The sequence below is a fragment of the Narcine bancroftii genome, chromosome 1 (assembly GCF_036971445.1).
Source record: "Narcine bancroftii isolate sNarBan1 chromosome 1, sNarBan1.hap1, whole genome shotgun sequence".
In the NCBI taxonomy this organism is placed as follows: domain Eukaryota; kingdom Metazoa; phylum Chordata; class Chondrichthyes; order Torpediniformes; family Narcinidae; genus Narcine; species Narcine bancroftii.
Genome location: NC_091469.1, coordinates 473,998,223 through 474,013,535, shown reverse-complemented (window position 1 = coordinate 474,013,535; position 15,313 = coordinate 473,998,223). Strand labels below are relative to the sequence as shown.

The 15,313-nt window shown below is 41.9% G+C and overlaps 1 protein-coding gene across 2 annotated transcripts in view; it reads right to left on the bottom strand.

The window, feature by feature from the left end:
* paxip1 (PAX interacting (with transcription-activation domain) protein 1) overlaps positions 1-15,313 on the bottom strand; it is a 162,572-nt gene that overhangs the window by 29,144 nt on the left and 118,115 nt on the right. For both annotated transcript variants that reach the window (XM_069914790.1, XM_069914789.1), the window contains one exon: positions 3,687-3,754. In XM_069914790.1, the coding sequence (XP_069770891.1) occupies positions 3,687-3,754 (68 nt within the window). The remainder of the gene's footprint in view (positions 1-3,686; positions 3,755-15,313) is intronic.

Below are 15,313 nucleotides of genomic sequence, written 5' to 3'. Positions count from 1 at the left end.
TAAATCCCCAGGACTAGAAAACATAGGATGTTTTGGAAAGAAAGGGGGAGACAAATGGGGCCCAACAGACAGCTCTGGACCTTCATTAACCATGGATGAAGTACCAGGAGACTGGATGAAAACTAATATTATTCCTTTATTTAATAAGTGCAGCAGGAATAAGCCACGTAACTACAGGCCAATGTCTGCGGGAGAAAAATTATGCAAGAAGAGTTGCACTTATGGATCAGGGATAGGTTTAAGAAAGAAAAATCCCTCCTCATGAATTTATTTGTCTTTTTTTGAAGAGGTTACCTTAAAAATTGAAGATAAAATAGTAGAAGATATCTATATGGTCAGGCATCTGATAAGTTGCGTGATAGTCCAGGTTTATGGATTCAAGGCAAATTATTGCCTTCATTTGCATTCAAAATTGTCTTGGTGATGGGAGGCAAAGGGTGGAGAGGGAAGGATCCTATTCTAACTGGAAGTCTATAACCTGCAGTGTACCATGGGGTTCGGTACTATTACCCTTGGTCAGGATATAGAATACACAAATTAGGACATTATGTTGCAACATCACAAAATACTGGTTAGACTGCATGTGAATAACAAGTGCAATTCCTGTTGCCACACTAGAGGAAGGATGCTGTTCTTCTGAAGAGACTGCAGTGGTGGTTCCCCAAGATGCCGCCTGGATTATGATAGTTATGGGTAAGATTGGATAGGCTGGGCATATTTTTCCTGGAGCAAAGGCAGACCTGACAGATATAACAATTACAATAAGGTATCTAGTAACAATACTGTACCCCTTCCCCGCCCCCCCCCGCCCCCACCCACCCAGTCCCACCCCCAAGACAAGGGTTTCAAAAACAAAAGGGCATAGGTTTAAGGCGAGAGGAAGGAATGTTAAATCGGATTTGAGAGGTGTTAGGTAAAAACATCATGAGCTGGGAATGTAGAAGGAGTCACCCAGTGCTGGGCCGTAACAAGATGTACTCTCAAGATAAGTGGGGATGACAAATTGATGTGCAGGAAACTAGCAGAGAAGGATAGCAATAGTTTATTCATTAGACAATGTCATGGTATGATAATTTACTAAGTACGTATCCTCTTCTTCTTTGGCTTGGCTTCGCGGACGAAGATTTATGGAGGGGGTAAAAGTCCACGTCAGCTGCAGGCTCGTTTGTGGCTGACAAGTCCGATGCGGGACAGGCAGACACGGTTGCAGCGGCTGCAGGGGAAAATTGGTTGGGTGTTGGGTTTTTCCTCCTTTGCCTTTTGTCAGTGAGGTGGGATCTGCGGTCTTCTTCAAAGGAGGTTGCTGCCCGCCAAACTGTGAGGCGCCAAGATGCACGGTTTGAGGCGTTATCAGCCCACTGGCGGTGGTCAATGTGGCAGGCACCAAGAGATTTCTTTAGGCAGTCCTTGTACCTTTTCTTTGGTGCACCTCTGTCACGGTGGCCAGTGGAGAGCTCGCCATATAACACGATCTTGGGAAGGCGATGGCCCTCCATTCTGGAGACGTGACCCATCCAGCGCAGCTGGATCTTCAGCAGCGTGGACTCGATGCTGTCGACCTCTGCCATCTCGAGTACTTCGACGTTAGGAATGAAAGCGCTCCAATGGATGTTGAGGATGGAGCGGAGACAACGCTGGTGGAAGCGTTCTAGGAGTCGTAGGTGGTGCCGGTAGAGGACCCATGATTCGGAGCCGAACAGGAGTGTGGGTATGACAACGGCTCTGTATACGCTTATCTTTGTGAGGTTTTTCAGTTGGTTGTTTTTCCAGACTCTTTTGTGTAGTCTTCCAAAGGCGCTATTTGCCTTGGCGAGTCTGTTGTCTATCTCTTTGTTGATCCTTGCATCAGATGAAATGGAGCAGCCGAGGTAGGTAAACTGGTTGACCGTTTTGAGTTTTGTGTGCCCGATGGAGATGTGGAGGGGGCTGGTGGTCATGGTGGGGAGCTGGCTGATGGAGGACCTCAGTTTTTTTTAGGCTGGCTTCCAGGCCAAACATTTTGGCAGTTTCCGCAAAGCAGGACGTCAAGCGCTGAAGAGCTGGCTCTGAATGGGCAACTAAAGCGGCATCGTCTGCAAAGAGTAGTTCTCGGACAAGTTTCTCTTGTGTCTTGGTGTGAGCTTGCAGGCGCCTCAGATTGAAGAGACTGCCATCCGTGCGGTACCGGATGTAAACAGCGTCTTCATTGTTGGGGTCTTTCATGGCTTGGTTCAGCATCATGCTGAAGAAGATTGAAAAGAGGGTTGGTGCGAGAACACAGCCTTGCTTCACGCCATTGTTAATGGAGAAGGGTTCAGAGAGCTCATTGCTGTATCTGACCCAACCTTGTTGGTTTTCGTGCAGTTGGATAATCATGTTGAGGAACTTTGGGGGACATCCGATGCGCTCTAGTACTTGCCAAAGCCCTTTCCTGCTCATGGTGTCGAAGGCTTTGGTGAGGTCAACAAAGGTGATGTAGAGTCCTTTGTTTTGTTCTCTGCACTTTTCTTGGAGCAAAGACCATGTCAGTAGTTCCTCTGTTTGCGCGAAAGCCGCACTGTGATTCTGGGAGAATATTCTCGGCGACACTAGGTATTATTCTATTTAGTAGAATCCTAGCGAAGATTTTGCCTGCAATGGAGAGCAACGTGATTCCCCTGTAGTTTGAGCAGTCTGATTTCTCGCCTTTGTTTTTGTACAGGGTGATGATGGTGGCATCTCGAAGATCCTGAGGCAGTTTTCCTTGGTCCCAACAAAGCTTGAAAAACTCATGCAGTTTGGCATGCAGAGTTTTGCCGCCAGCCTTCCAGACCTCTGGGGGGATTCCATCCATACCTGCTGCTTTGCCACTTTTCAGTTGTTCGATTGCCTTATATGTCTCATCCAGGGTGAGAACCTCATCCAGCTCTAGCCTTAGGGGCTGTTGAGGGAGCTGGAGCAGGGCGGAATCTTGGACTGAGCGGTTGGCACTGAAAAGAGATTGGAAGTGTTCTGACCATCGGTTGAGGATGGAGATCTTGTCGCTGAGGAGGACTTTGCCGTCTGAGCTGCGCAGCGGGCTTTGGACTTGGGGTGAGGGGCTGTACACAGCCTTTAGAGCCTCGTAGAAACCCCTGAAGTCGCCAATGTCCGCGCTGAGCTGGGTTCGTTTGGCGAGGCTAGTCCACCACTCATTTTGGATCTCCCGGAGTTTGCGCTGAAGATGGCTGCATGCGCGACGGAAGGCTTGTTTCTTCTCTGGACAGGAAGGCTTGTTTCTTCTCTGGACAGGACGACTCAGTCTGGTGTTTGACTCACTCATTCATGAACAAAGCAGACCTAACAGAGGACAACCCTTTATATAAAAAAAAGCACAAGTGGTTGATGTACGAATTTCAATGACGAGGAGGTGGTAGAAACCGATAGGATAAGAATGTTTTAAAAGCATTTAGAGAGATATGAGATGAGGCAAGAATTGGAAGGACATAGACAATGCCTAGGCAATGGGATTAGTTGGCATCATGGCCAGTGTAGATTGAACGTTGAAGGGCCGGTACCTGTGTTGTGCTAATTCTACTGGGCAAGTTCAATCAGGCAAGCAATGTACCAGGTCCAAAACTCTCAGGACTTTGATGCTTAGGCTTTGAACTTCTGGAAGTTTATTTCCAAATTATCTCTCCACAGGAAATTGCAAAAAGGAATCCAAAATTAAAAAAAAAATTTCTTACCTTGATCTTTTCATGGGAGGTGGAATGCTACATTCATTTGGTTTCTGTTTAGACTGGACACGTGCACTCTGTAAGATTAAGCAAAACCAGACTCAAAAAATCTTTTCATATGTTTACAAGCACTTACAGAACTGAAACATAATGTGCTCCACAAGTCCATGCTGGTGCATTTACTCCAAGCATATCACCTTTACTAGGCGAGGCTTCCATCATATTTCTCCATTCATTTCATAAACTTTAAAGCATTAAGAGCTCCTTTGTGCAGAAAAGTTGTGTATCAGCTGGCAGCATTTCATGCCCTCACCATGCTGAATTAAAAGGGTTTTGCTCAAATTACTTTTTCAACCTATAAGGAAAAAAAAACATCTCCAAGAGTACCCCAATAAACTTTACCCAGGTCCAATCTCTCTTTTTAAAAATGTTACTCTGAATCAATTAATAATTTAACACATTTAAGTTTAGTTCAACCCAAAACCTCTTCATGCCCACATATAATCTTTAGAATATAGAAGCACAGTACAGGTCCTTTGGCCCAGGATGCTGTGCCGACTGACTGAAGCCTACTCAAAAGAGTAAACCTTCCCTACCAACAACCCTCTATTTTTCTGGCATCCATGTGCCTGTCTAAGAGACTTTAAATGTCCCTATTGTACCAGTCTCCACCACCATCTCTGGAAACACATTCCAGGCACTCACCACTCTGTGTTTTAAAATAAGCCTTACCTCAGATGCCTCCCATAAACTTTCCTCCCCATACCTTATACAAAGTCCTCTGGTACTTGCTAGTCTCATACCAGGAACAAAAAATGGTGCTCGCTGCCCACCTTATCTATGCCTCGCAATCTTGTAGACCTCTATTAAGTCACCTCTTATCCTTCTTTGCTCCAAAGATAAAAAGTCTAAGTTCTGTTTACCTTGCCTCACAAGAGGTTTTTTCCTAATCCAAGAAAAATGCTGGTAAATTTCCTTTGCACCTTCTCTCGAAGCTTCCACATCCTTCCCGTAATGAGGTGACCAGAACTAAACACAATATTTCAAGTGTGGTCTATCCAGAGTTCTGACTCTTAATCTTAATCCCCCAAATAATGAAGGCCAGCATACCACATGCCTTAAATATCCCATCAACCTGTGAGGCAATCTTCAGCGATCTATGGATTTGGACCTCAAGGTGCCTGTTCTTCCACACGGTTAATAATAATGCCATTATCCGTGTACTCAGTCTTCAGGTTTGATCCCCAAAAATGTATCTGGATTGAACTTTAGCTGCTACTTTTCCCCCAGCTCTGCATCCTGTTGTAACCTATGACAACCTTCCACTATCCACAACACGCCCAACCTTCATGACATTTACTTATTATTCTTTTCTTAGTTTTTTCTCAGCAATTCTTTCAACTTCCACATGCCCCAGCATGTTCAATTCTGAGCTCACATTGACCAAGGACCCTCGCTCTGATGAACACTGAAGCAAATTATTCATTTGGGGCCTCCCTTACCTCCAGGCTCATTTTGCCTCCTTTCTCCTAAGCTTCCCTACCTTCATGTATGCTTAGAGCACCCAAGGGTTTTCCTTAATCTTGCTTCCCAAGGCCTTCTTGTGACCCTTCAGGCTCTCAAGTCCTTTAACTTCCTTACTGGCTATCATTCAATTCTCATGTGCTTTTGCCTATTGCTTCCTGAACCCTTTGTACACTTCTCTTTACAAGCTGTCTCGTCTCTTTTGTCAACCACCGTTCCCTTATCTTAACATCTTTTCCCTGTCTTAGAGGGAAAAAAAACTATCCAGAAACCCTCATGTGGTCCTAAAATTCCTCCACATTGCTTCTGTGCTCCCCACCTCCCCCCCACAAAGATTTGTTCCCAAATTATTCTCCCTAGTTCCTGCCCTAATCTCATCATCATTAGGCCTTCTCCAATTAATCATTTTAACCATTTTATCTACTCCTATCCTTGTCTATGCTGAAGATTAGGAAGTTGTGGTTACTACCACCAAAATGCCCCTCCAGAGACGTCCATCTCCTAACCAGGTTCATTACCTAGTACTAGATCCAGTATGGCCTCTCCTCTAGTCAGCATGTTCACAAACTATGTCAGGAATCCATTTCCTACCCGCGGTCCAAATTCTCTGCAATTTTCCCTCATCGTCAATTTAGGGGGGGTCTTGCACCCAGCGATGACACATTACACATTCACAGGAAGTCCTACTGGATGAGTGTGAACGTATACACAACCAAATTGTTAATTGCTCTCTATATATATATATATATATATATATGTGTAACACCAAGAGAAGGTGTTACACATATAAGAGAAAGTAAATAGAAAATAGACACTGACTGTCTGAAAGCTCTTGTGCAACCTACCGAGTAAGCTTTTCTTGAAGAACAGCAAAGCAAATGATGAACTGTTCTTACACTACAGATTCTTAAATATTGGGCAAATGTAACCAGGCGACCAAAATTATTTAAAATCATAAAAACAAAAATGATTGCTGCTTAAGTCAGAACTTTATAATTTAAGGTAACAAGCGTCAGCACAGTTGAACCTTTATGTTATATTAGGCTTGAAAATTATTTTGTGAAGTTTTACAGTTTGGAATTTGAATATACCAACCAGTCTTTAGAAAGAGGAAAATAGCAGAATGAACTGATTTATTGAAGGCAAACTGAGGTTGACAAGCTTAAATGCTGAAGTGACGACACAATGACACAGCCCACAAATGCCGACATCACGATGCTTCCCCTGCTCAGCCATTTGCCGATTCAGACCGCAAATGGCCTGGGGAAATTACCTAGGTCCGAGCCCTACCCAAGAAGTAGGGCCAACATTTTCACACTGCTGGTTCACAAGAGGGTTCCTAGGAATCCCCATTTTACACAGCGGTGTGAAAAGGCCTAATGACTTCAGACAGACAACAATGTGGTTGACTGATAATTGTTCCCTGAAATGATTTGGAAAGTCTATCAGCAACAAGAAATAGATACTGCCTTTGCAAGTAGCATCCATATTCCATGGACGAAAATATTTTTTTTTATTTTACAAGGCAAACTGACATATTTTAGCTCAATCCTGAATTATCTAATAAATAGTCCCCCAGCACTCAGTAATTTTTGTCTTCACATAATGACTCAAAGTCTGATCCCAAGGTACCTTAACAGGGTGGTAACATCAGAATGAACAACTTGACTGATTTTGTTGGATTCATAAGGCAAATTATGACATAATTAGGCAGGAACTCAGGGAGAGTGGGTGAAACTGTTGTTGAGCAAGCCCACAATTGATATGCAGTTGTTTGAGGCCCAATTAATTTAAAGTCCAGTGTGAAAGGATAAGGGTGTCAAGGTAAAAGAACCTTGGATGATGAGAGGTCATGAACTTAGCCAAGAGGAAAAAGAAGGCATTTTCAAGGTTCTAGAAAGCTACAATTAGAGAGGACCCTGGATAAATATAAAAACTGCAGAAAAGATTTCAAGCAAGGTCTAAAGGGGCCATGAAATGTCCTTGGCAAACAGGATAAAAGAAAATCCTAAAGCATTTTACACCTACATTAAAATCAAGAGAATCACTAGAGAGGAGAGAATTTATGTTTGGAATCTAAGTAAGTGCAAACTTTGCATCAAGGTTTCCCAAGGAGAAGGACATGGACAGTGACTGGGAGCATAATGTGGAGAATGATATTAGAGCATTTTGAGATCAAGAGGGAATGGGAGATCTTTTGAGGAACATAAAGGCAGACAAATCCCCTGGGCCCGATCATCACTGAAAGAGATGTGAAGATATCGCTAGGACCTTGACAAAGATTTTTGCCTCCTTACTTGCAACAGGAGAATTCCCAGAGAACTAGCGAGTGGTTAGTGTACATTAGTTCAATAAGGGGAAAAAAGGATAATCCAGGGAATATAGGCCAGCAAGCCTCACACTGGTAGGAAAACAATTCGAAAGGATTTTCAGGGATAGGATTTATGCATGTTTGAAAAGTCATAGCAGGTTAGTGCTTTGTGAGGGGCAGGCTATGCCTTAACAATTTGATTGAGTTGTTGGAACAGGTGACTAAAATGCTCAATGAAGATAGGACAATAGATGTTGCATGCATAGTCTTTAGTAAGCCATTTAACAAGGACCATCATAGTAAGCCAATTCTGCAGGTGAAAATAGATTGGATCTATGGTGAGTTGATAGTTTGGATGCTCATAGAAGACAGAGGGAAATGGTGAAAAGGTGCTATTTAGACTGGAGACCCATAACTAGTGATGAACACAGGGACTGGTTTTGGGACCCACTGTTGTTTGTGATATAGTATACATAAATGAATTGGATGAAAAGTTGGTGGGTGGGCTTGTAAATTTGCAGATGATACAAAGATTCATAGAAATGTAGACAGTGTAGTGTAGCCATTCTCAATCTTTTTTGGGTATGGCCTCCTTAGGGCTCTGCTCAGTTTATGGGCCCCATTCCTTGTGAAGCAGTCAAGTTTTGTTTCTTCTGTACCTCTCTTCAATTATATTTAAAACATTGTTATGTGAGGTGAAAAAAGAAAAAAAAACAGACTTTTACTTCAATGTGTGGTGGCCCCAAAAGCTATGAATGGAATTCATTATGTAATCATCCCAACTTTTTCATCATGTGATAGAAAATGTTTAATGATGCAGGTGGAGAAGATGTAACATTGAAAGGAAAAGGCAAGATCTATTAGAAACAAAGGTTACCTATGTAGATAGATGTGGGCCAGATCATTAACTGGAGTCTTCATAAAAGAGAGGGGCAACATTTTTTGGAGAAAGTGTGTGAAATAATGCAGAAGATTTAGACTTGCCAAAGGAGAAAGTATTAAGAGGTTTAGATTCTTTGAAAGTGGATCAAATCGTTGAGAATAATAGAATATATGCCCAGCATATAGAAAGTGAGGGAAATATAGAGGCTCTAATCATTATGCTCCAAATGTTCTTGGCAGAAAGGATGCTTGAGTATTGCTAATGTTGTTCCAGTTCCTATGTAGTAATTATTAAAATAACTACTATAATCAAATTGTTTATTTTCAATGGTGGCAAATTATTGATATCAATTATCAGGGGAAGCATACATCTTCACATAGAAAAGTGGAGATTAATCACCAAAAATCAGCATGGACTAAACTGAATTAATTTTTTGTGGAGAGCAATGCACTATAGCGGCATGACAATTCCTGGAAGGAATCGAACCAGCCATGTGACATCAGTGCGTGATGATGTCAGCGTGTGGCGGACACGTGATTTGGGGCTTTTAAAAGGTCGCAAGGGTTGTAAAAAATGAATCTGTTCTGTTCACTCAAAAACACCTTGCGTGGCTATTTCATCGTGTCCACTGATCCCAGTGGCCACAATTGGTGACCCCGCTAAGTCCAAAAATATATTTCTGGACAAACATGGACTCTGCAGCAGTTGCGATGAAGCTACCACCTTTCTGGACAGCTGAGCCTAAACTGTAGTTCCAACAGGCTGAAGTGCAATTTTATCTTCCCAAAGTAGAGTTGGACATCACTCGTTATTACCATCTCGTCAGTGCCATTGCTAAGAGGGACGCCTACGGATCCAAACATGTACCAGCAAGTACGACACTTTAAAAGCACTTTTATTACAGGTATATAACATGTCTCATAGGGAAAGGGAGACCATGCCCCTTCAGAACAAATGGATGAAATGCTGTTCCTGGCATCTGGCGAAAGCTCCAATATGCTATTTGAGCAGCTCTTTTTAGAGCGAATGCCAAGTGATAGTAGACTCTTGTTATCCAAGTGTCCATTTGAAGACCCAAGGGCTGTAGCAGCAGAGGCAGACATTCTATGGCTGGCAACTAACCCCTTCACTCTTGACCCCGTGTCGCATTCTAGTGCTCTTAGCACATCACTCCCTAAAAACAGACAACACCCCAAAATGGGAAAGCAGCCTGTGAACACCTCGTCTTGGTTTTATTATCATAGGCGGTGGGGAATAAATGTTCGCAAGTGCCTTCCACTCCGCTCATTTGCGGTAAACTCCTAGGCCAACTGCCAGTAAGGGTTGCGGCGGTTGCCGACAAACCTGCAAGCCTACTGTATGTATGGGACCAGTTGTCCCAGCGAAAACTTCTGGTGGACACGGGTTCAGATTTGCACCCACGAGTTTTGACATACGCTTTCCTACCCAGGACCTGCAACTACGTGCAGTTAACAGTTCCAACATTCTGACCGTTGGCACCAGGATGATGAATGTCAAGTTCAAGAATCATCTTTACACTTGGCCATTCATTACTGCAGCAGTATCCCGACCTTTGCTTGGTATAGAATTTCTTCGGGCTCATTTATTCCTCATCGACTTAAAAGGGCGTCGGCTAATAGATGCAACTACTTTACAGACCAGTCCTCTGGCAGATGCCTTTACCTCTGCTCTGCACCTCCAAACATTAAGTAAACCAGTGGATGAATTCTCCAAGCTGTTGGAAGATTTCCCCGAAATTATTACTCTACAATTTTCTGCCTCCACTGCAAAGCATGGTGTTACTCACTGCATTGGTACTAAAGGCCCACCTCTCCATTCTAAAGGGTGTCACTTGCCTCCAAAGAAGCTGCATTTAGGTAAGGAAGAGTATGCCAGGATGGAGGAACTAGACATAATTCGTAGGGCTGACAGTCCCTGGGCATCTTCATTACATATGGTCCTGAAACACAATGGAGATTGGCAACCATGTGGAGATTACAGGCAGCTTAACAATGCCACCATTCCAGATCGTTATCCGATACCTCATAGTCAGGATTTCTCGGCTAATTTGCATGGAGCAAAGACCTTCTCCATTACAGACGGTGTGTGGCCGTCACCAAGTATCAGGAGAGCTGGAAGACATTCTTAAAACACCAATAATTACCCCCTTCGGCTTGTTCAAGTTTTTACGACTGCCATTCGGATTAAAGAATGTTGCTCAATAATTTCAATGGGTGATGGATGCGTTAGGACATGATATAACCAATGTCTTCATTTACCTCAACGGCACTTTAGTGGCCAGTGGGACCAGGAGGGATCTCCAAGCTTCATCTGCAGAGCTCGTGTATGGCACATCGTTGGTGGTCCCAGGGGATTCCCCTTCCATTCAACTCCAATGATCCTAAGGAACCGTTGACCAGGCTAAGGGAGACCGTAGGAAAATTGACCCTTATACCACTATCTTCGCATGGAGAACACTCTTCCTTTGTGCCCAAAGACTTCAAAAACTGAAAATGTGTCTTCATCCATAGGGAAACTTGGTCAACCTTTGCAGAGACCTTACGAAGGACCTCATAGAATACTCAGACAAACTAGGTCAACCTGTATTTTGGACATTGGAGGGAAGCCACAGTCGTTCACTACTGTGACAGATTATAGATATGTTTCTGGGAGACAAATTCGGGCAGTTTTTTTTAGTGTAGGTCACATATAAACACTTCAAAACAGATCTCATTTAAAATACTGGTGCTCTGCTCAAGCTAGACAGGTCAGCTCCATATGCCTTTGCAAAAACTTTGAAGTTGTCCAAGAGATTTCACTAATGGATTGTTGTTTTGAAAAGCAACAGATAAAAGAACTCAGAAGTAGGTTCGGAGCCGCAGGCTGTCTGGGAGTGCTGCTTCCTGTTCTAAGAGGGTCATGTAGTTTTGGAAGCAGAGAGAGATAAGCAGGCTAGAGAGAGAGAGAGAGAGCGAGAGAGAGATAAGCAGGCGAGAGAGAGATAAGCAGACGAGAGAGAGATAAGCAAGCGAGCGAGAGAGTGTGAGAGAGAGATAGATTGATAAGCAGGCGAGCGAGAGAGTGTGAGAGAGAGAGATAGATTGATAAGCAGGCGAGAGAGAGAGAGAGAGAGCGAGAGGAATTCAGTTCTGCAGTTTTACAGTTCAGCAGCAGCAGATGGGACTGGAACAGGACAAGCTGGCAAGCTTGTGGAAAACCCCTATTTGAAAGGCAGGTTGTGAGTTCTTAGTTCAGCCTGGTCAAAGCCCTTCTGGTTCATACAAGAGGAGAGGACTGGCTGGCAAATGTTTCACTTTAAATAAGTTAAACAAAAAGGAACTCTGTGGTGACCTAAAAGAAAGAGGTTTTCATCTGGAAAACCCTGATGGGCCAAGTTTCTTCGGCAAGTCACTGAAGTGGCTGATCGGAAGGAATCAGTTGTGGGTCTCCAGTGAACAACAAATCTCTCTCTGTAAACTGACAATAACATTTCTTATTGTATATTTTATTTATTACACAAATAAAGCATACAATCAAAAGCAAAATACAAATATACATAATATTTTCTCCCCTATAATCCCCCACCCCTCTCTAAACTACCCTAAAGAAAAAAAAGAAAGACAAGAGGAGATCAACTCACATATCAGGCAAAATATCGCTATGAATGGTGCAACCCCAACAGCAGGAGAAAAAAAAACTACTACAAATTTAAATCCATATATTTCCTATACGGGCAGTACACCTTAACAAAAAAGGATAATTATTATGTAAATTTTACGTTATCTTTTCCAATGGACTACAAGACCTAATTTCCATATGCCACAGTTGAATGCTTAAATCAGTCTTTTTTTCCCAATAGCCAAATATTTTCTTGCCACAGCTAACACCAGTATCAAAAATGCAATTTGAAACATATAAAATTTTAATTCCAGTCTCTATTTTTTAATATAACCCAATAAAAATACCAGAAGGTCAAGCGAGATTTTGAATTTAAATAAACCTTCTAAGAATTCCATAATTCTATTCTAAAGGTTTCACTGTCTCACACAACCAAATAGAATGTAAAAAAGAACCAACTTGTTTATGACATCTAAAACAAAAATCAGAAGAAATAAACATATTTCTTTAACCTCTCAGAAGTTAAGTAGAGTTGATGTATAATATAATCAACCAATTTATAGCTTACATTCACTAATTTAGTCATACTATCTTCACATATAGTCATCCAATCATCCTAAGAAATAGAAATAGACAAATCTTTTTTCTCACCTAACCCTAGATTTATTAATATCTGGCATTTTATGTTGTAATAAAGCATACATCTCAAATATAAATCCCTTCTTACCTCCTTCAGTAAGTAAACTTTCAAATCTTGGTGGTAATTTTAATTGTTTGCATCCACTGTTGGATAAATCTCCAAAATCGGTAGTTAAAACAAAGATGGCTAAGCAGTTAATGACGGTAATGAAGGATTTGAATTTGGTAGAGATTTGGAGAAAATTGAACCTGACGGAAAAGGATTTTTCTTTTTATTCATCTAGGCATGATTCTTATTCTAGAATAGATATATTTTTAGTGACTAGAACCTTTCTGAGTGGTAACCATTTACCTTTGAAGCACCAAAGCCTGGTGAACTTCATAAATGTTAAATTCTGTGCACAGTATAAGAATTGCCTGCCACCAGTGAATTTGGAGGAATGAGAAGTGAGATTGGACTGTGAATCAAAGAGCTTTTCTGAACTTACACACACATTACATACATGTGCGTTTAGAATTAGAAGGGGGTTAAGTTAGGTTAGTTAAGTTAATAGTGACAAGTTAAAGTTTGATCCTGTTTTCATGTTTAAAGATAATTAAAAGCAACTTTTGTTTAAGTAACCATTTGTCTTGGTGAATATCTATTGCTGCTGGGTTTTGGGGTCCTCTGGGCTCGTAACACTATTGACAGGCTTAAACCAGCTTATGTAGAGAAGTCTTCCCCACTGCAGCAGCCAACAGTCCATCGCAGAGGTCGACCACCTAAAAGACAAACAAATTTGTTGCCAGTTCTGGGGGTGTTGGGGCTGTTGTGGTGCTGTGACGGCACTACAACTCCCAGAAAGCATCGAACTGGCTATGTGACATCAGTGTGGGATGATGTCAGCGTGTGTCGGGTGCATAATTCTTTTAAAAGATTGCACAGGTTCTGAAGAATAAATCCATTCCATTTACTCAAAAAATGCCTTTGGTGGTTATTTCATTGTGTCCACTGTGATTCCAGTGGCCACAGGAGCAAGTAATATAAAAACATTTGCATCATTTATAACAAAGAAGAAAACTTTAGACTACAGGGAGATATGGGTGGCCTGATAAGTTCTTAAAAAAAAGGAATGAATGAAATTCAATCCAAAAGTGTGAGGTAATGTTTTGGAGAACTGCATTTAACAAGGTTGAATAGAGAAATGATTAAACATGTTACAGGGGCAAGATTCACCAGACTGGTTACTTGTAACGCTATGAGCATTGTACGAGAAGACATCAAGTTGGTTCAGCATCTACACTTCACAAATTGAAAGAACGAAAAGTGATCCAATTGAAATATATCCAACACAGAGAAGCTAGGCAGGGTTGATATGGAGAAAATAAGGTGCCCAGTGTTAGGTCTGCTTTGTTCATGAATGAGTGAGACAAACACCAGACTGAGTCGAAATCAGGGTTCTTTGTTCTTTATTACCGGATTGTAACACTTGCGACTAACCATGTTAGTCGGAGAATGCATTCTGCCGTTATCAGCAAAATGGTGATTTTTTATACCCTTGGATATGTGCTTAGAACATCATCATATCATTACTTGTCCAATGACTAAAACTGTTGCTATCCTTTCCCTGCTAGCTTCCTGCCTCTCAATCCATCAATGTCTCTCTTATCTTGTAAGTACAAGGATGCATTCACATCTTGTTACAGCCCTGCACATTCCCATCTCATGATGTTTTACCTAACAGGAGTACAAGGACACCTCCCCTTCTTGTTACAGCCCTGTACAGGGTAACTCCTTACACATTCCCATCTCATGATGTTTTACCTTACACCAGATAAGGAATTACAGTCATAAACTGTAGTAGAAAAGGTTAAAGCTGATGGATGATGGGAAAATTGACCAATTTGAAATAAACTGAATTTAAAACTGTTGCTAGTTGAGAGGAGCCTTGAGTGATAAAGTGCTATGCCAAGAGATCAAAATAAACATGACATGAAGTTTCTAGGAATCAAGGCAAGATGGTGTCTGGAGTTTGGGTGGAACGGTTAGCGCGACATTGTTGGAGCGCCAGTGATCGGGACCAGAGTTCAAATCCAGTGCTATAAGAAGTTTGTATGTTCTCGTGTCTGCGTGGGTTTTCTCCGGGTGCCTTCCACCGTTTGAAGAGTACGAGGAAATACTGTTTTAGATGCACCCATATACTATCTAATCACCTACATCAAAATAGCAGTACAGTATTAAAAGAGCAATAATAATGTTAATTAGGTGTAACTGGGCAGCACAGGACCATGGGCAGAAATGGCCAAGTTGTACGTCTAAATTGAACTCCGGGATCCTAATATGCAAGAAAGAATCAGGCCAGTTTATCTGTTTTCCTGCATAAATATATACTTTGTTGCTGCTAAACTTTAGCGTTCTGACAGCAGTGACGGCTGCCGCAGTCTCTCCACGATATCATACTAATAAACAGAGCGAATCTCGAAGGCTGCATCTTTGAGTTAATTTGTACAACACAAACAAAGACTGACATGACCTTTGAAATTACACACTCTGGAGGGCTAATAAAAATGAGTCAATGACTGCATTCAAAGTTGAGGTTTCTGGGTATTAAAAAAAATTCAGGGATTATGGAAATAGGGCAAGAAATAACATAGGAAATCAGCCATATTTGGAATGGCAGA